The following is a 20,597-nucleotide window of genomic DNA, read 5'->3' as shown; positions in this document are numbered from 1 at the left end:
AGCTGGGCGGCATAAAAATCAAACAAACAAACAAACTGGGCTTTCTTGTTTTCCCCCCCTTGAAAATGTTTCACTTCTCGTGCAAGAAGCTTCTTCGGTTCTGTTTCTATTCGTTTTTCCCCTCATCACCCTATCACCCTTTTCCTCCCACTTAGGATTGTGTGACTGTGACTTGGTGCTTGTATCCTTAAGATTTACACTAATATGGATTGTTTCCTGACTGCTTATTTGACCCCTATGACAATCATTGTGTTGGACCTCATGACTCTTGATGAATTTATCTTTTTCTTCCCCCTGGGCCATTACAAGTCATGCAGGGTATGTCTGTGTGTATGTTTGGTTTTATAACAGGGGGTTTTAGTTGTTTTTTATTATTGGATTGTACATGTTGTGTTTATTATTGTTGTTAGCTGCCCCGAGTCTGCGGAGATGGGCAGCATACAAATCCAATAAATAATAATAATAATAATAATTATTATTATTATTATTATACACACTGAGAGCACCTGCACCAAAGACAAATTCCTTGTGTGTCTCATCATCACACTTGCCCAAAAAAGAATTCTATTCAATATTCTATTATGAGAAGGAAAACAGTTTTCAAAGGGAGGAACCTCCCCCCCCCCTTTAGGAGAACCAGGGCCTCCTGGAGGGTGGAGAGTCTCCCCAGAGCCTTAACCCGGATGCCACTGCATGCAATCCTTCAGTCCAGCCGCCCCCCTTCCTCGGGCCTCTCTGGCCCCTCTTGTCCACCCACAGGGTTACTGGAGGAGCAGAGCAAGTCCTTCTCTACCAAGGGGGTGGGCAGGCACAGAAACGTTCGGACCGAGATGCGAATGGCCCCTCAGCCACCAGGGGGGTCTCACCCGACTGCTGAGCCAGGCGGCAGGCGTTGCCAATCTGCTTCCCGGAGAGGTAGCTGAAGACGGCCTCGGCAGGGTTGTCGTTCTGCTGGAGCGAGACCTCCTCCTGGATCCGCTCGGCTGCTGTCCGGGAGAGCCAGCGGGAGAAGGCCCTCCGGCGCTCCAGCCGCAGACCGTAGTCGCCGGGATCGTCCAGCCGCCCCTCCAGCTCCTTCAGGTGGCCCCAGAGCGCCTCGCACAGGCGCCAGACCAGGCCCCAGGCCCTCACCACCCCGGCTGCTGCTGCTGCGGAGATTGGGGGGGGGGGGGAGAGCGGCTGTCAGTCATGCTGGCGATCCCCCATGCTCCCTTCCCTTGGGGAGATTTTGCAGGCTGCCCTCAACTTGCATTCAGTGACTGGTCAAAGTTACGGCGGCCCTGAAGAGAGCCTCCCCATCGCCTGACCCTCCCCACATTTATGACTGGCCCCCTTTTGTGACTGCCTGGCGAGCCAACTCCACGCGGAAGCCAGAGTCACTTAACAACAACTATCAGCCACAACGACTCGCTTAACAACAGTGGGAAGGAAGGATATAAAATGGGGCAAAACTCACTTATACCTTTTCTTTATGAGTTTTAATCAGGGTTTTAGAATTTAGACTGTTTTTTAATGGTTGTTTGTAATTTACATTGTTGTAAGCCGCTCTGAGTCGTTCAAATTAAATTAAATTAAATTATCCGCTGCCTTGCTTAGAAAACCTGGTCGTAAGTTGAGGACCAGCTGCCCTTTCCCAGGCAGCCTCCCTGGGTGGGAGTGGGATTCGGCCGGTGGGTGGAGAGCTGGACCCTGCCTTCCTCCCATCCCCCGTTGGCCTTTCCCAGGCTCTTGCTGACCCCCGAAATAACCAGTGGCTGAACCTGCCAAGCCATCTAGGAGGGGGAGCCCCAGCGTCCCCCTTGGCCTTGCTGCTCCCGGGAAGGGGAGACCCTGGCCACAGTGCCCCCCCCTGAAGTCCCCCCAGCCCCCTCACCTTCTTCTCCTCCTCCTTCCGCCAACGCCTCCGAGGCCCAGGCGGCGTATTCGTGGATGGCTGCCACGCCGGGGTTGGGGGCCACGAAGGGGCAGGGGTCATCCAGATGGACGGTGCTGTGCTTCAGCTTGATCTCCAGCGGGAGGAGGTAGGCGCGGTCGGTGGGCTCGCCCTCCAAGGTCAGCTTCTCCAGGTGGAGCTTGAAGGGGGAGTCCGAGACCCTGGGAAGGGTATCAGGAAGACAGGAGGAGGTGGGGGGGGGTCATTGGCTGCCCCCCCAACTCCCGTGCTTCCCTTGCTGCTGCTGCAGAGAATTTAGGGGGCTGAGGAACAAACCCTACCCTGTGCAGAGAAATGCCCATCAAAAGTGCTTGGAACTACCCGCCACTGGACGTTCAGACTCTCCACCTCCCCACCCCCGTTGTTAATCAGCCCCTAGAGAAGAGCATTTGAGTGTGTTAGCACCATGTACATAACTGGTTGGGCTTGGCAATCTACAAAGCAAACCAACAATGTATGTATAAATGTATTGAAACGCTATTGCTTTAAGGGCTAGTGTCACGGACGTCCACAAGGGGGCGCAGAGAGTGGGGTGGCCCAAACGCAGTGGAGAGGCCCACAGGGTCCCCCCTGGCTGTACTGGGCAGGGGGAGGCACTGCCCCACGGAACCCCCCCAGGATTACAGAGCAATGACGTACTGCTTCGGAGCCATGGCGGCTGGCAGGAACCCGTACTCGGCGACCTCCCCGTGATCCTCCGGCTGGCTCAGGGGGCTCAGGCGGTCTCCGCTGTGGGCCAGGAGCCAGTTGGGCCCCCAGCCCACCCGGAAGGAGCGTCCCATGAAGAGGGCCATGTCCTTCAGCAGCCGTCCTTTCCCGTAGGCGACCGACCTCTGCAGGGGCACCAGGCCGGCCTGCCTGCGGACGCCCACGGTCTTCAGGGGCACCTCAGGAGCCGAGTGCGGCAGGACGAAGGCAGAGGCCAGCGGGGAGACGGCAGCCCAAGGCGGGGCCTGCAAAGCCCCGCCCAGAGAGGGAGTCCTGGGGCTGTGGTGGTCCTGGAGGGAGGTGCTTGGCAGCAGGAAAGACCCCGTGGAGACCCTCGACTGCAGCAGACGGCTACCTGCAAACAGGGAGGGGAGTCAAAATGGCGGCTGGAAACAACGGGAATCCTGGTAGCTGCATCTTCTCGAACAAGGAACCAGGGAGACCCAAACAGCAGCTTCTTGGGAACAGTACTACGCACGTAATAGTTTGGGTTTGGCGATATATAAACAAGCTAACAATTCAAAGTGCTGGTAATGACCTATAAAGCCCGACATGGCACCGGACCAGAATATCTCCGGGACCGCCTTCTGCCGCACGAATCCCAGCGGCCAATCAGGTCCCACAGAGTTGGCCTTCTCCGGGTCCTGTCGACTAAACAATGCCGTCTGGCAGGACCCAGGGGAAGGGCCTTCTCTGTGGCAGCCCCGGCCCTCTGGAACCAACTCCCCCCGGAGATTAGAACTGCCCCTACTCTTCCCGCCTTCCGCAAGAGGTTGAAGACCTATCTATGTCGCCAGGCATGGGGGGAATAATTATCTCTTCCCCCCACTACCACCTTTTTTTTCCTGACTGTAATACACGAGAATGGTTTGATTGTGCAGTAATGATTGTTTTTAATATTTACGGGTTTTAAATTTCATTTTTAATTTATATTGGATTTGTGCTCTGCATATTGTATTGTTGTTGTTGTGAGCCGCCCCGGGTCTTCGGAGGGGGGCGGCATACAAATCTAATAAATAAACAAATAAACAAACAAACAAACAAACAGCAATGAATGCTTGTATGTATTGAAGCACTAAGAGTTAGTGTTGGAGATGGCCACAAGAGGGAGCCAGAAGCGTGATTCTCTCTGTGTTATTTCTGTTTGGTATTGCTGATTCATTGTGACTGCTGTAGTAAGAACTGTGTGTTCAATGCTGGTTTATGTATTTGTAAGATGTACAAGCAAGGCTTGTAGTATTGTTAATGTATTGATAGCTATTGACTGATTTGACTGTGTATAATTGGATTGTTTAACTAGACTATGATATTTGCTAAAGTACTGTAAATACAATTTTATATACATTAAACTGTTTGGTTTAAATGACCGAACCCTTTATTCATATCTCTCGACTACCTGCTGAACATCTGCTAGAATTCCACGTTTCCTTTGCGCCTGTGTATCCTGGATACCTCAGAGTCGCTCTGCACACTCCTTAACGGGTGGTCAGCCCCCCCTGTGAGGTCTCTAAGCTAGCCAGGTTCTCCACACCTCCTCCGCACACTCTAGCTGGAGACTCCACCACAAGGCGCTCTGAGCTTGGCTATTTTTTCACCAGGTAGGGGGTCACTGGCCGTACCTGGGGGGCGGCTCTTCCACCCTCGTGAAGAAGAGGAGGAGATGGGAAGCCTCGGAGAACAGATCTCTGGGGAAGTGTCCATTTCTGCAGCTGGCTTGCCCAACTGGCGATCGGTCACCCAGTCCAGCTCTTCCTCATCTGCCAGCAAAGAAGCCTTCATGATCTGCAAAGAAGACACAGGACACAGATTCTGAGAGCCGGGAGGGTCCTCAGGGGTCTTCCAGCCCAACCCCATCCGGCTTTTAACTCCGCGGGTCTCTCTTCCTTTTATAAGTTTTAAGTTGTGACTGGCTCGTCTTTTGAGGCTCATCAGGTGCAGGGGTTTTAAAGGAAGCCTTCTGCTCTTTCCTGGATAAAAGCCAGGGCAAACAAGGGGGAAACGGAGCCCCCGCCCTGTGTGGAAGAACCCCACTTCCTGTAGGCAACGGAGGCAGAGCACTCACCTGCAGCGTGTGGGGGTTGATGTCCAGGGAGGAGGCGATACGGGCCGAGGCCGGCAGGGGCTCCTGTTCCTCCATCCGATTCTCTTCCGCCAGGGACTCAGGCGGCAGCTCCTGAGTGACGTCCACCATGTCACTGTCCATCTCCAGCCCCTTCCCCAGGTGGTCAGCCTCGGGGCTCTGCGGGGGTCAAGGGAGAAGGAGACCTTCCTCATCACTTTTTCTCTGGACACGCCGGCACACCCGGAACATGGGATTTATTTATTTTAATTAATTCAACTTCTATGCCCCCCCAGTCCTGAAGGACTCAAGGCGGCTTACGACCACAATATAAATACAAAACGATAAGAAGAAGTCAAACTTAAAATCTAAAAAATTATAAAACCCTAATTAAAAAACCCATAAATTAACCAATCACAACATTCATACAAAACATTCATACAATTTGGCTATGAAAGTTATTTATTTATTTATTTATTTATTTTATTTATTTATTTATTCAACTTCTAGGCTGCCCTTCTCCAAGGACTCAGGGCAGCTTACAAAATAAAAAATAGGAAAGTGAACCCAAGAACAAGTGGGCACAATCTGCGGTGAGTTGGGGGAAAGATCAGAAGCCACGTGAGAAAATATGATTTGACTGAAAGAGTAGGAGATGCTTGGAACCACATGACACAGTAGAAATCGAAGTTAAGACTAGAGCAATTTAGAACTAGAATCCATTAAACATGCGAATGGGTGCAAGGGAACATCATTATGTGAACAGTTAACCCAGGTGACACACTGTTCACAAAGCCCTTGTGGAGGCTAAATGAAAATGTACAAGTACAGTATTAAAACTATTTTAAAAAGAAAAGGACCTGCCCTGATCTGACCCCTTAGGGAGGGAGGAAAAACCTTCGACTCTTATTTGGTGAAGGGAAAGGGGCTTTTACTCGGGGTGTTGGTTGCAGTAAAGTCAAACCAGCCCTGAAATTTCCCTGCTCTTGCTAGATAATAAAAATAAAAGGAGGTTTGCCCCCCGGCCCAATTCCTCCCCAGTGTGGCCAGTCCGATTCCAGCCAACCTGAGCTGGGCAGGATGTTTTTGAGAACGTCTAACCCCTGCACCACCATGGCTCAGAATACATACAAATATCCATGCTTCCTTTTGAGAGGGGCCTTCCCATTTTCCCAGCCCCTAATTTCTACTTCTTCTATTAAACTGGGGAACAGCAATTCCGTTGTCTTAAATCTGTGACTTGTTTTCTGGATCCAGAAATAACCACAGTTTTTGTCCATCACATCAACTTTTTAAACTAGAGGAGACCCTCAAAAGTCATAGAAATTGTGCATATAAAGGAAAGTAAAAACTTACCAACTATAATATTTACAAAAAATAATTTTATTCATACAAAGGCTATAAGAGTTACTGCAAATTAAATTCTCTTCATACATATAGTTGTTTTTTTACTGAATGGTAATTATACATATTAAGGTAAAACATTTTGCTTATAGCTTTTCTGGAGTGTTTAATCTGGCGATTCTCACTTGATGCTCCAACCATGGTCATCCCATCCTATGTCCATCCCACCTGCCTTGATCCTGTGCCTCCACGACCTCCAAATCTTGGTGGAATCTTTCACCCTGCTCATCACTGACTGCACCAAGATTTTCCGGGAAGTGAGCAAGAGGGCTTGGTCAAAAATGCCATTTGATGCTCGTGTTGCCTAATTAACTATATTATATATCATAAGGCGTAGGGGAAAAACTTTGACGTGGTAGAAGAAACCAGCAGGCCCAATTAGCTATAAAACTCAACAGAAATTGTGTTGCCACTTGTTCCCCAGTGTTATCTACGAGGTTTTATCGGATGGGGCCGGTCAGAGAGACCCCTTAGTTGCCTCTGACTCAGGGGACTCTCTTCAGGTGAGGAGCCTGCACCTTGGACAGGAGACGCTGGGTGTGGCCGGCCATTCCCCGGTCTTGCCTCCGCCCCCCTTCAGCCACCTCAGCCAAAGGCCCTTCTGGGTGCAAAGGGGGAAAAGGAGCAGGACCGCCCCCAGAGAACCCATTTCCAGCCTGCTTGGCTTTAGGCAGAAGCAGCCTTTCAAGTGGCCATTTTAAGAAGGCAGCTGGTTCCCCCCCCCCCCCCCCCCTGACCCACCTTGGAAGGAGGGGCCAACTTCCCAGCTGCAGCCATTTGCTGAGACACCAGCTGGCCTGGCAGGGGCACCTGGGCAGTTTTCAACTTCTTAGCCTCCACTTTGGCCAGGTTGTCCTCGTCTTCCTCATCCGAGTCTTGCAGGCCGTACTTTGAGAAGTGGACCACCTGGACGGAGGAGGGAAAGTTGGTTTTTTTACAAAGCAGAAGGTCAAAAGAGCAGGTGGTTCTCCTGCAAAAACAAAGTCCTGCCCATCAACCTCTGAAGAGTCAACAACAGCAAACAGTGATGGGTTTTTATTAGCACTTTCACTGTCATTATAATAGCACTGATGTTGTTGCCTAGTTGGGTCGTGAAACGTCTGCAAGAAAGCCACCAGGGACCCCACAGTCCTCCCCTCTCCATCTCTTTGCAACCCCCCCCCCCCTCACTCTGCTAAACAAATATTTCCCTCAACAGTGCCAGACTTTTTACTAAATTTGCACTTCTATTTCTACTAGGTTTTCCCCTCATCCTTCCTATCCCCCACCTCCTCCCACTCAGGGCTGTAGGACTGTCACTTGTTGCTTGTATCCTAAGATTTTTATTAATATTGTTTCTTCATTGCTTATTTGACCCCTATGACAATCATTAAGTGTTGGACCTCATGATTCTTGACAAATGTCCCTTTTCTTTTATGTACACCGAGAGCATCTGCACCAAGACAAATTCCTTGTGTGTCCAATCACAGTTGGCCAATAAAATTCTATTCTATTCTATTCTTCAAGGCACCCAAAATATACGTTTCCACACGTGACCAAAGCTCTTCTTCCGCCCGTTCCTTATGGTGTCTAAAAAGAACGGGGGCTCTGACCGCCCCACGGCCTCTGCCCCCTCCCGCTTTATATCTGGTCAGAAGAGGGGGCTACCTTGAACACCCATGAACCGGTTTCGGGGCGGTACTCCTTAAACTGGGCCCCCTGCTTCCGAGAGACGGCTTCCAAGCGGCCTTCGTAGTTCATCTCGGTCAGCCGCTCTGGGCTCCGGATGGAGAAACGGGTGGTCTTGTCCGTGGGCCAAACTCCATCCAAGGTGACTTCAGCTCGCCTGCTCAAAAGAGGAAGTTGGGGGGTGGGGAGAGGGGGTGTTGGAATGAAGACAGGTAAAAGCTGCAGTGGGGCAAAATGGTCTTTCGCAGCTGGTGTCAGGACAAATATGAGAAGAGCAGGTCCCATCCCAGTGTCTCCAGCAGGGTTAGTGGAGAGTGTTGGGCGAACCCATTGAAGTTCGAACCCCAAGGCGGGAGGCGAAGCGCTCGAGGGGGGGACTGTGTCAGGCTCCATCAATCGGGCAATGGCCGGGAGCCGCCGAGAGAGAACTAGGGGCAGGGATTTTCGGCATCTCCCGCTTGATGGAGCCTGACGCAGCCCTCCAGCGCTTCGCCTCATGCCGGGCCAGAGAAGCAGGTTCTGCCAGCCGGCTATTCAGGATCCCGTCCAGCAGCCCTGATGTCCCCCCCCCAAGCTGAGTCGGCATGGTGTTCGAGCAAACGCCGAACCTGAACACGGACTTCTGAAAAAGTCCGGGTTTGGTATGCCGAACCCCGCAAAGTTCGGCACAGGCCAGAACTATGTACATTTGGTTCTCCCAACACTATTAGTGGACAAAGAGAAGACGTCACACCTCCGTTGCATCGGTCAGTGATGGTAAACCTATGCCATGCCAGCCCCAGGGGGCACACAGAGCCGTATGCAAAGCACACGAGGCCTTGCCCTGTCTGCTCCAAAGCGTATGCGTGTGCCAACCAGCTGGTTTTCGGCATTGGGGAAAGCTGTTTCGCCCTCTGGAGGTTTTAGGGAAGCTTCCTGGAAGCCCCCAGAGGGCAAAAAAAAACCCCACCCAACGGGCCAACCGGAAGTTGAGAAAAACGGACTTCCAGTTTGGCCTTGGTGCTGTTTTTCTCACTCTGGGGCTGTAGGAAGCCTCCCTGAATCCTCCAGAGGGCCAAAAACAGCACAACGGGCAAACCCTTGTTAATGGAATCGCTGGAGTTGTTCAGTTAGTAAGACTGTTGTTAGAAGTAAGTCCGGCTTCCCCACCAGTTCTGCTTGCCAGAAGGCCGCAAGAGGCAGTCCTCACACGACCCCAGGACACTGCCAGGGTCATTTAATAGGAGTCCAGCCTGAATTCTGGTCATGTGACCATGGGGACAGTGCAGTGGCTGCCAGCATCCCTGGTCATTGCTATTTTTTCCAGTGCTGTCGTCAACTTGGAACTGTCACTAAATTAAGTGTTGTAAGTTGAGGGCCACATGTCCAATGCTTCCTTCATCATCTGTTCATTTTAACATGACATCAATTTAGTGTCTCAATATGGTTTTTGTCATCTTGCTGGGAGTCGCCTGGAGTCGCTTGGCGGTGAGACGGACGGCATATAAATTGAACACCCTGCCTTTAACCCTACCGAGTCCAGGAAGCTCTTCGCGCGCTCACTCACGCCCTCAGGCCTGGACTACTGTAATGTGCTCTACATGAGGCTACCCTCAAAGAGGGCTCGGAGACTGTACAGTTGGTTCAAAATGCAGCCACGTGACCTGTAGTGGGTGACCCGAGGTACAGCCACATCCCTCCAACTCTCTGTGGGCTGCATGGGCCACTAGCCGGCCTCTGAACGCCATGCCAGGTGCTGGTTACATGGATTAGGACCAGAATATTTACGGAACTGTCTGCTACTTCACACCTCCCAGCGGCCGATAAGGACCCACAGAATTGGCCTTCTCCAGGTCCTGTCTGCCAATCAGTGTCAGTTGGTGGGACCTCGGGGAAGGGCCTTCTCTGTGGCGGCCCTGACGCTTTGGAACCAACTGCCTCGGGGGATTTGCACCATCCCTACCCAACCGGCCTTCCGGCAAGACCTGGCGTTTCCATTGGGCCTGGGTCCACGAACGGTTGAGGGTATGTGTGGGGTTTTTATGGGCAGATTTCTTTTATACTTCTACTGTGGCTGATGCTTTTTAATTGTGGTTATTACTGTGAGCTGCCCAGAGTCCACTGGAGTTGGGCAACACATATAAATTTTACTAACTAAAATTAAAATGAAATAAATGAAATAAATCTAATAAAGTGAATATCGGAAGAGCTCCCCCCCCTCCCCCTCCCGGGCATCACCTGTTCAAGCCCTCCCCGATGGGGGGCTTCGCTTCATCATCTGGGTAGACAATGACCTCTTTCCGGCGGATGTGCACGACCTCGTCCAGGTTCAGGTTGGTCAGGTTGATTTGGCCCTCGAAGTAGATGGAGCCGTAGGCTAAAGGGGGACGGAGCAAGAGCCCGCACTTGTGAACCGGCCACCCAACGAGCCACCCAGGGCCGGGCACAAAACGCAGGAGAGGGAAGAGCAGGCAGAGGTGGGGGGCGGGGGGGAGAACGTGCCATCAGTTTGGAATCACCGCGCTGCCACAAGAGATCCAGGCCCAGCCCTCCCTCCCTCAATTCCACTCACCCTTGTCAAGAGCCAACTTGTGCGGTTAGTTGACCGGATTTTTGCATATAGGCTGGAATAAATTTATTCAACCTTACAGAGGGTCCTAATTTTCCTTTGCCTGATATAAAAACGGCAATAGATCCGGCTACACAGGCACCAAAAAAGGGGCTGCCCAGGAAAACAACCTTAGGGGTTTGTGGATTTCTTAAAGGTGCCATTTTTCACAGGTGATTCTAAGAAACCGGGGGGTTCCGTTGCCTTCCCTTGGATACCACAACCCCGAAGTCGGTAAGGCTGAAGGCGTCTCGGCCAGAGCAGCAGGTGAGCTGACCACAGGGACAACCCTGGCACACAAGGAGTTCCCGTCCACTCACTTTTACGGCCGATAGTGAAGTTGTTCACGATGCACTCCCCCGCGTCAGTGGTCAATCTGGCTAGCTCGTCCAGGGGCGGAATGGTGTAGTAGCCCGTGCGTGTCAAGGAAATCCCTGGAAGAATGAAATCTGAGTGAGGGTCCCGCCCCCAAAGCCACACCCAGCCATGCCGTCTCTGAGCAGGCCAGCAAAACCCCGGCCATATTTGTTTTCATAGATTTTCACGGGTCCAGGTCTGACGGTCTTGGTATATTCGCGTTTCTTCCCGTGTGGGATTTGGAAATTTCTGGCGACGTTTCGACGAGGTCCCACTGGTCATCTTCAGGCTGGTGCTTCTGTCCTTGGTCTCAGGCGAACACGAAGAAGGACAGAAACACCAGCCTGAAGAGGACGAGTGGGACCTCGTCGAAACGTCGCCAGAAATTTCCAAATCCCACACGGGAAGAAACGCGAATATACCAAGACCGCCATATATATACAGGGTCCCATCAACTAAGCAATGCAAGTTGGTGAGCCCGAGGGGGAGGGCCTTCTCTGTGGCTGCCCCAGCTCTATGGAACCATCTCCCCCCACCCACCTGATGTCCGTACTGCTCCCACCCTACTGGCCCTTCCAGCAGGCCTGGGGGGCCATGAAGCGGACATCTGTCATGGCCAAATGACATTGCGTGGTGTGTATGTCCGTTGCCTGGACTGACTTGAGTTGTGGGTTTTTAACTGGGGTTTTTATGGTTTTGGATTTTCATATTTGACTTCTTTTTATTGTACTTATATATTTTATATTGTTGTAAGCCGCCTGAGACCTTCGGGACTGGGCGGCACAGAAGTCGAATAAAATAAATAATAAATATCTAAATAAATATGACACAGCTGCCACTGGCCCCACGGCACAACATTTTGGGTGCAGGCCTGCATTCAGCAACACCTGACAACAACTATCCCCCAATGCTCTGCAAATGACTCTCTGCAAGTGTGTCATTGTGGTAATGGTTTGAGGTTTATATATAATATATATGAAATATATAAATATGCAGTTCAAGTGGAGTCTCGCTTATCCGACATAAATGGGTGGGCTGGATAGTGGAAAGTGTCCTTGGCCCCACCGCCCTCTCAGCCCCACTCCCCCCACGGGGTTGTTGTTGTTGTGAGGAAAATAAGAGGAAGACGTGGTGTTAAGTAGGCTGTGCTGCTTTGAATTGTTTACAAGAAGGGAAAGGCAAGATCAAGAATGGCTACTCCAAGCGGAGTGGACCAGGGGAGGGACCCCCACCCGGCCCCTGCAAGACCCTGGGCCTCACCTGCTGGGTGGATGGAGTGGGGCTGGCCCTCGCTCTCCTTGTCCAGCTCCTCCTGCAGGGACTCCTCGTGGTAGGAAGCCTCCTCCAGGCTGCTCTCCAGCCCGTTCCGCAGCGCCGGCCGCACGTTCAGGGCCAGGAGGGTGTCGTCCATGCTGCTGTTGTTGTGAGACTTGTGCGGCGCCTTCTCCGGGGTCACTGGGAGGGGCTTGGCAATGGCGGAGGATAAGAACCTGGACATTTCCCGGGAGTAGCCGTCGTCCTCCTGCTCCTCGTCCTGTCGGTGGTTCTCACTCAGAGACCTGGAGAGGAGACTTGGTCAAGGGCAGGTAGGAAGGAACCACGAGGGAGAGAGCGGATCTCGCCGGCCTGGGGTTTCTGTCTCGGACACAATGCCCCTTGGAGAGGAGGAGGGCAGGGCTGGACTGCAAGCCGGGCTGTGTTCAATCTTGGCCACTTTAAAGACCTGTGGACTTCAACTCCCAGAATTTCCCAGCCAGCTATGCTGTGTGGACATGCGGACTCCAAACACCCAGAATTTGGAAGCTGAAGGGTCCACACTCCTGGAGTGCCCATCTCCCTCAGACAGCAGCTGGTGTGAGAGTCTACAGAGAGGGGCGGCCTACAAACCTAATCAATAATAATAATAATAATAATAATAATAATAATAATGCCTTCCCTGCCCGAGGGCTGGTGGGGTGGGGATGAATAAAATGGTTCCCGTATGCAACCTGACCCCAGGCCACGTAGGGGTGTAACACCCAGCAACTATTTACTTGCTTGCTTACTTATTGATTTGACCTCTACGCGACCCAACCCCAGAGGGCTCAGGAGCTACTATCCCACCCTGCCAACACAAGGAATCCTTCCAAGGGAAGATGTCCTTTAATCTATTCAACTTATAAGCCGCCCAGCTCCTTATGGACCCTGGCTGGCACACAGTCATGAAAATAACATGGTGCTGTCTTCCCTTGACTTTCGCGGGTCCGACCTTCGGGAAAAGTCTATGCAACGGTTTTTCAAAAAAAATTAATTAAAAACACTTCACGGGTTTTTTTCTACACCATGGTTTCCCCCGCCTGTGATGTCATACATCATCACCAAATTATTGTTAATAAATAATTATGTTAATAAATATCAGGACCATTAAGTACAGTGGTACCTTGTCATACGAAGCCCTCTTTTTACGAACTTTTTGAGATACAAACCTGGGGTTCGGATTTTTTTTGCCTCTTCTTACAAACTTTTTTCGCCATACAAACCCGCCGCTGGGATGCCCCGCCTCCAGACTTCCGTTGCAAGCGGAGCGCCCGTTTTTGCGATGCTGGGATTCCCCTGAGGCTCCCCTCGCTGGGAAACCCCACCTCCTGACTTCCGCATTTTTGCGATATGCTCCGCTGGCAACGGAAGTCCGGAGGTGGGGTTTCCCAGCGAGAGGAGCCTCAGGGGAATTGCACCATCGCAAAAACACGGAAGTTCTCGAGGTGGGGTTTCCCATGGAGGGGAGCCTCAGGGGAATCCCACCAGCGCACAAACAGGCGCTCTGGCTTGAAAAAGGGGTAAATTTTGGGCTTGCACGCATTAATCGGTTTTCCATTGATTCCTATGGGAAACATTGTTTTGTCTTATGAACGTTTCACCTTACGAACCTCCTCGCGGAACCAATTAAGTTCGTAAGACAAGGTATCACTGTATCTTCTTCAATGGTGGACCAGTAATAACGGTGAGTAAAAATCTTAAAAGGTTGTTAAGGGAATGGGAAATTGTAATTTAGGGGTTTGAAGTGTTAAGGGAAGGCTTGTGATACTGTTCATAGCCAAAAATAGTGTAATTACTTCCGCATCTCTACTTTGGGGAAATTTGACTTTCGTGGGTGGTCTCGGAACGCATCCCCCGCGAAAGTCAAGGGACACTGTATAACAATATAAACAATGATAAAAGACATAATAAGCGATTGCAGTATATAACAGTTAAAAACCCCCCCAAATAAAACAGCCGTTGGGCAAACATCCATTCCTCTGCCTGCAGAGCCCTGCTTGCCCAAGACGAAGCCTCAGTCTGGAATCCAGACACAGCACTTCCAGCTTCTTCCCAGGCAGGAGAACTGACCCCTCGTCTGCTCGTGAGACGCACAGAGATCAAATCAAATAAACAAACAAACAGAAGCCTGGATGAAGGAGGGAATGAGTGACATAAAGGAAGCCGGCAGAGATGGGGGCAGACGTACCGATCCCCGTTCTCAGGGTAGACGGAAGGCAAGGCAATGTCATCCACGTCAGCATCGCCGGGAGAGAAGAGGCTGCCCGTGTTGAGGTTCTTCAAAACCAGCTTCTTAATGCTCTTCCTGGGGGGGGGGGGGAAGAGAGAGAGAGAGAGAGAGAGACAGACACCCCGTGAGGTTATACTGGGAAGCCAGAGCAAGGAAGAGCTCCTGGTAGAGTCCACACACAGGTGAGGTCACCACTGTCGTGGTTCTCTTTTGGCAGAAGGCGATGGGCCGTAAGGAGGAGAAAGTCCTGATGTCGAGGACAAGATTTGCAGCTCATGGCTGAACTGCGGCCTCCTTGGTGCGCTCTGGCCTCTTTTCTTGGGAGACCTTTCGTGACCCAACTAGGGAACATCATCAGTACTAGGAGGGGGTGGGTTTTGCTGAGAGGAGGAAGAGGAGGATTTGCAGATTTGATGAGTTCCCCACCTATCCCCTCGTCCACGTCATTGATGAAGACGTTGAGGAGTCCTGGGCCCCCAACAGAGCCTGGGGGGGGGGGGGGGATGCAGTTCCATTGAGCATATATGTTGAGTGCGGCTGGTGAGCCAGTGGTGAGTCCTGGGTGGTCTTTGAGATTGGTTGTTTTCTTGCAGATTACATGACTCAAGTAGGGAACATCAGCAGGGCTAGTTTGGGGGGGGGGGGAGGAGGAGGAGGATGAGGAAGAGGAGGACTCTTATGCCGTCCTTGTTGCTCTCTGAGCTGGTGATTTATTTATTTGGCTTCTTTGCAGACCTTTCATGACTCAACTGGATCCCGTTCTCACTGCTGAGGAGGTCACTTAGTTGGGTAATGAAATGCCTGCATGAAAACCACCCAGCTGAGAGGCCTCCTGCTCCTCCTCCTCCCCATAAATCCCCCTTCCTCCCAGACACTGGATGGTGTGACCTAGTTGGGCCATGCAATGCCTGAGAGAAACCCTCCCTGCTTAGAGGGCACCAAGGGCCCCACAAAGCCAAGGCCTCCCTTCTCATCTGCAGCTGCCTATTCCGAGCGCCAGAGTCAAGGGAGGAAAGGAAAATCCAGGCCGGCTCAGCCACAACGGAATCTTGCCAGGACATCTCCAGAACTGAAGTTCAATAACTTCTACTTTTATTTATTTATTAGATTTGTATGTCGCCCCTCTCCGAAGACTCGGGGCGGCTCACAACAGTAATAAAAACAATATTTTTGTTCTTGACTTTTACTGGCACAAAAGTCCAACCAGCCAACCAATCAGAGAAGGATGAGAAAGCCCCGAAGACTTTTCTCAATGTCCCATCAGCTGGGAATTCCTGCAAACCCAGGAGAACAGTCAAGATGGATGTCAAGCATGAGGAGAGCTCTGGAGTGAAGCCAAAGATGGGGCGACCCAAAGCCACAGGCGGGTTCTCAACCTTCCTAATGCCGCAACCTCTTCATACAGTTCCTCGTGTTGTGGTGACCCCCAACCCTAAGTCTAGCGCCAATTCTCCGAAAGGAGCTTGAAGCTGATTGGCAGGTAGGTGAGAGGGACACCCCCACTGTCAACGCCTGATTGGTGGGATTGTCAGAATAGGTTCGGAGGCACCAGAATAGAAGCTTCCGTTCCTCACACCAGGGGAAGTTTGTCTTTCCCCCCCGGGGTCTTAGGCGACCCCTGTCCCAGCCCCCAGGTGGAGACCCACTGGCTGAGGGCAACCTCGAATCTGTAAGAGGGGTGTCCAAACAGGGCACCTTTAAGACCTCTGGACTTCAACTCCCAGAATTCCCCAGCCGGCTCCACAGGTTTTGAAGCGGCCAGAGCTGGACACCCTTGGTCCACAGCAACCCCGAAGACCCAGAGGTGGAGGAGAAGAGACCGCGCTACTAACTTGGGCATGAAGGCCCCGTTGGTCAGAGAAGGCTCGTCGTCGTCCAGACCATCGAAAAGGTGGGACTTGGAGGAGCCGCTGGTCTGCAAGGCTTTGGGGCGCACGCGGGTTGCTGGGCGGGGGGTCAGCTTGTAATGCGTGGGTGTGGTCAGTGCCTTCTGGGCCGCCGGGTTGGTTGGCTTCAGCCTCTGGAAAGAAGGGACAAGCATCACAATGTGGGGGTCCTCACTCGGGACGAATGGTTCCTCTGGCTGGGCCTGGGCAGTGCTGGGCCTGGGCAGTGCTGGGCCGGCCCCCCTGCCCCACCGTCCATTCCCTCAACAGATGAAGCCACGATTCCCTTCCGAGGTCTTATCTGCCTGATCATCTATCAGCTAACATCTATCACTCGGTTTATCAATCCTCCATCACCTACCTACTAGCTGTCATGTAGCTAGCTAGCTATTGTCTACCTACTTAACAATCATCTATCACCTCTCTATCTGTCTGCGCATCATCTGTCTGTCTATCATCTCTCTCCCTCTCTTGGGGCAATGGGCAGTTAGTGTTTGGACTTTGGACAGGAGGATAGTAAGCCTCCGATGACACTGTATTGAATCAAATGACTTTCTCACCATATTGTTTATCATAAGAGAGGTGTATATGTGAAAAATTTCTTTTCTTTTCTCGTTTCTGCTTTCTTTTTTTATCACTAATACATATTTATTGGGATTGATGTAAGCTCCCTGTTTTCTCATTATTCTTTTACTCATGTGCTACAAACTAAAGGTTATTACAAATGTGCACTAAAAACAGGCAATGATCTGTAGATAGATGTGTTTCTGTATGTAATAAAAACAAAACTAAAACATTTTTAAAAAAAGAAAATGTGTGCAACCAAGAAAAGATGCAACATTCCTGGTGTGACCTCCAGCCACCTCTGGCTCTCTGGCTGGCAAGAAAGGCCTCTCTGAGCCCCCCCCTCCTGCCCCCCACTCTGTGTGGGTGTGAAGACTATTAACTGCCACAACTCCCTCCCCAAAAGTTGTTAGGTGGGGTCACCAGATCCCAGCCCTAAGGGTTCAGTCCCAGATGTTAGAGGTGGGGTGGCACAGTGGTTAGAGTGCAGGACCGTAGGCTCCTTCCGCTAATTGCTAGCTGTAGTTCAGCAGTTCAAATCCCATCACCAGCTGAAGGATGACTCCTTCCCAGGTGGGTCAAATGAGGACCCAGATGGTTGGGGGCAAGAGGCAGGTTCTGTAAACCCCTTAGAGGGCTGGAAAAGCACTGTGAAGGGGTAGATAAGTCTAAGTGCTATTGCTGTCTGTCTATCTAATCTAACATCTATTTAGGTTGACTCAGCCTTCTGTCCTTCCAATAAGGACCCAGATGGTTGGGGGCAAGAGGCAGGTTCTGTGAACCGCTTAGAGGGGGCTGTGAAGGGCCTGTGAAGGGGTAGATAAGTCTTAAGGGCCACTGCTACCTCTTTCCAGAGGCAACTCCCTCCTTGTCTCACCTCCTCCTTCTTCTTTGGGTCAGACATGGGGTTTCGGAAGAGAGGCGAGTCCCCGAAGGGCGAGTAGGTCAAGCTGTTGAGGTGCTGCTGCAGAACGGCCTGCTGGGCCGCAGAGACGTTGGGGTCCGTCAGAGCTGAGGGGAAAAAGAGAGCAAGGATGAGCCCGCAGGCCCACCGGAGGCCACTCCACGGGAGGGGGCAGAGGGACCGATGGTGGGAGGAAATAAACGGCTGGCAGGTGGGCCAAGCATGCCAGGAGGCAGTGTGGAAGTTGGGCAACTTACCCACAGCAGGCTGTGGCGCTCCGAAGCCCAACGTGGCGGTGGACGTGTTAAATCCCGGGGCTCCAAAGGCTCCTGTCCCGAGCGTGCCCCCTAGCTTGGGCTGCGTGCTGCCAAAGAGGGAGTTCTGCCCTGGGTTGAGGGCTGCAGGAGGAGGGCAGGGAAAGAGAGGAATAGAAGGACAAGGAAAGTCACGCGACACCTGGAGACCAGTCCCACCAAACATAACAATCAGAAATAAAATAAAATCCCCCACCCAGAAAGGAAACACTGTGATCAACCAGCAACCGCCAAGGCATTCACACCTCCCTGAATGAGTCCAGAAAGAAACACGGAAGATCTTAAGATGCTCCTGGAAAAAATGTCCCCATTGGCCCATGCTGGCTTGGTCGGACTTCTTTTTAAACAAGGGACACAATTAAACCTGGCAACCTTCTCTGTGGAGTTCTGTCCATACTATAACCACTGGTGGTGCGTTGGTTAAAAGGCAGCATCGCAGGCTGACTCTGCCCGTAACCTAAAGTTCAATCCTGACCAGCTCAGAGTTGACTCAGCCTTCCATCCTTCCCAGAGTGTTGCAAATAATGCTTTGACATTATGAATCTCCCAGAGAAGGATGCAAAGTGCTATGGGGCAGGATAGAAGTCCAAGTGCTTTTACTACTTTCGCTTCACTGGGTGTAGCTGACCATGCAGCCAACCCCACAGGGAGGCTAAAACTGCTTCCATTCAGATCAGCTCTAACGACACAATCAGGCAAGTCACAATCTGGTTATTGAAATGGATATCCAAGTGCCTCTGCCTCCATGTGGGTTGAGGCAGGCAGGGTTCCCTTGGGTCCCATGTGTTGGGGGTCGAGGCAAAGGGATGGTTTTGCCTTGTCTTTCTACTCAAGGTCCCCAAGGGGGCCAATTGGGGGGCTACTGTGGGACACAGAACTCGAGGGTCCTTCTTAGGTTCTTGTGTCTGATTGTCCTGCTGTTTCTCCCCCTCCTGTCTCAGCCAACGACTCCCGTTCCCCCTGAGGCTGCTTCCGGTACCTGGACTTAAAAATGTCCCAACCCCTTTCACTTCCTCAATGGCCTCCCCACAACCCCAGCAAGGCCCTCTTTCCGCTCCTGCTCTGGACAGCGTTGGCTGGAAGAGGCTTTCGCAATCCCCACAGATGAATCAACCGACAGCCAGGCTGCCAGCTAAGTGCTGAGGAAACAATAACCGTCACGGAATCCATCACAACAGGATCCTAACTGGCTTCAAATAACCCCTCGGTTCTGCCAAAACTGCTGCTGGGCCTCATGGAACAGAAGCTGGGGGGTTTTTTTACTCTCTGAGTTTCAGTAAAATGGAACAAAACAAGAATTGGAACAAATGTCTGTGGAGACTCTCAGTCCCCCAGGTTAGTGGTTGTCCCCAAAAGTGCTTTTTCAAGAGGCAACTGGACATCCTCTGTTTTACCTGGAAGATGTTTCACTTCTCATTGGTCCTGACTGGGAGGCGAAGGGGGGAAAGATTATATTCCTTGAGGTCATCTGGTCACTAGCTCTCTCGGGGAGAGTTGTTGAGGCCCCTTGGAGGTTTATCTGTGCTCTCAGGGTCACCTTTTCAGGGGTTCAAGGAGGCCACCTGCATTAAGACTGGACCGGCCCTCTCTCACCTCCTGTTTACCACACAGCCCTTTCTGCAGTTCCACACCTGTTTGCACTCTCAGTCGGGTGGCCTCCCAAGTAGCCCCGAGGACCCCCAAGAGAGCGCGCTAACAGCCAGCTCAATGCAAGGAATTCCACTGCTCAAAACAAAATAAAAAATAAAGGGAACCCTTAAACAACACAATATAACTCCAAGTCAATCCAACTTCTGTGAAATCCCACTGTCCAGTTAGGAAGCAACACTGAGTGACAATCAATTTCACATGTTGTCAGCACATTCAACTTTGTACAGAACAAAGTATTCCATGAGAATATTTCATTCATTCAGATCTAGGTTCTTTGAGGGTTCCCTTTATTTTTTTTGAGCAGTATATAAACCCTTCTATTCCCCACCATTCAGTCAGAACCGAGGAACCTTCTTGGACGAGAAGTGAAACACCTTCAAGGAAAAGCCAAGAAAATCCAGTTTCCTACTAAAAAAGCACTTTTGGGACAACTGGAACAATTGTATAATAATTAGTGGTAACAATGGATGAAAAGTCTGACCATGGGGAGAGAGAGAAAAGGTCTGAGGCTACTGGTAGTTCATGGCCAATGAGCTTTGCTCAGTCAATCTCCACGGCACAACATTTCTAGAAGGAAAGAAGGTTACACACACGATCTTACCTGTCCCAAATCCAGCCCCGAGACCTGGACCCAGAGCCCCGGTTGCAGGCTTGTTTCCAAAGAGGCTGTTTCCGGTGGTGTTGGCATTGAACCCTAGGAGAGAAGGAGGGCTGGTGGCTTTCTCTGGGCTTCAACCAGAACCTTGGCTGATGTCCTGGGCCACTTGGGCGGTCCAAAACCCAGCCACCTTTAAAGGCCAGGCCTTCTTCAGAAGACCCAGCAGGAGGCCACAGGTGCCATTCCCAGCATGGTGAAAGGGGAAACTATTAAATATACGACAAGGAAATTACAAGCAGCCCTTGACTTACAACCACAATTGAGCCCAATATTTGCTGCAAAGCGAGGTGGTTGTTAAGTGAGTTTTGCCCCATTTGTTAAGTGAATCACTGGAGTTGTAAATTCAATAACAGGGATGTTAAGTGGCTTCTCCAATGAC

General features: G+C 51.4%; 1 protein-coding gene across 2 annotated transcripts in view; it reads right to left on the bottom strand.

Moving 5' to 3' along the window:
- Positions 1-20,597, bottom strand: part of LOC139166153 (nuclear pore complex protein Nup98-Nup96-like) — a 44,347-nt gene that overhangs the window by 10,044 nt on the left and 13,706 nt on the right. Inside the window, exons 11-25 of one of the 2 annotated variants that reach the window (XM_070749365.1) lie at positions 20,162-20,254; positions 17,854-17,994; positions 17,570-17,703; positions 16,075-16,262; positions 14,201-14,317; positions 11,977-12,275; positions 10,680-10,793; positions 9,990-10,128; positions 7,752-7,929; positions 6,846-7,010; positions 4,704-4,880; positions 4,261-4,423; positions 2,573-2,996; positions 1,874-2,094; positions 867-1,148 (exon numbers count right to left, since the gene is read on the bottom strand). In XM_070749365.1, coding sequence (XP_070605466.1) covers positions 867-1,148; positions 1,874-2,094; positions 2,573-2,996; positions 4,261-4,423; positions 4,704-4,880; positions 6,846-7,010; positions 7,752-7,929; positions 9,990-10,128; positions 10,680-10,793; positions 11,977-12,275; positions 14,201-14,317; positions 16,075-16,262; positions 17,570-17,703; positions 17,854-17,994; positions 20,162-20,254 — 2,835 coding nt within the window. The remainder of the gene's footprint in view (positions 1-866; positions 1,149-1,873; positions 2,095-2,572; positions 2,997-4,260; positions 4,424-4,703; positions 4,881-6,845; positions 7,011-7,751; positions 7,930-9,989; positions 10,129-10,679; positions 10,794-11,976; positions 12,276-14,200; positions 14,318-16,074; positions 16,263-17,569; positions 17,704-17,853; positions 17,995-20,161; positions 20,255-20,597) is intronic. The other variant, XM_070749366.1, reaches the window with a different exon arrangement.

This window comes from Erythrolamprus reginae, chromosome 4 (assembly GCF_031021105.1).
Source record: "Erythrolamprus reginae isolate rEryReg1 chromosome 4, rEryReg1.hap1, whole genome shotgun sequence".
Lineage (NCBI taxonomy): Eukaryota > Metazoa > Chordata > Lepidosauria > Squamata > Dipsadidae > Erythrolamprus > Erythrolamprus reginae.
The sequence above is the reverse complement of the archived record's forward strand: the minus strand, read 5'-3'. Positions and strand labels throughout refer to the sequence as shown.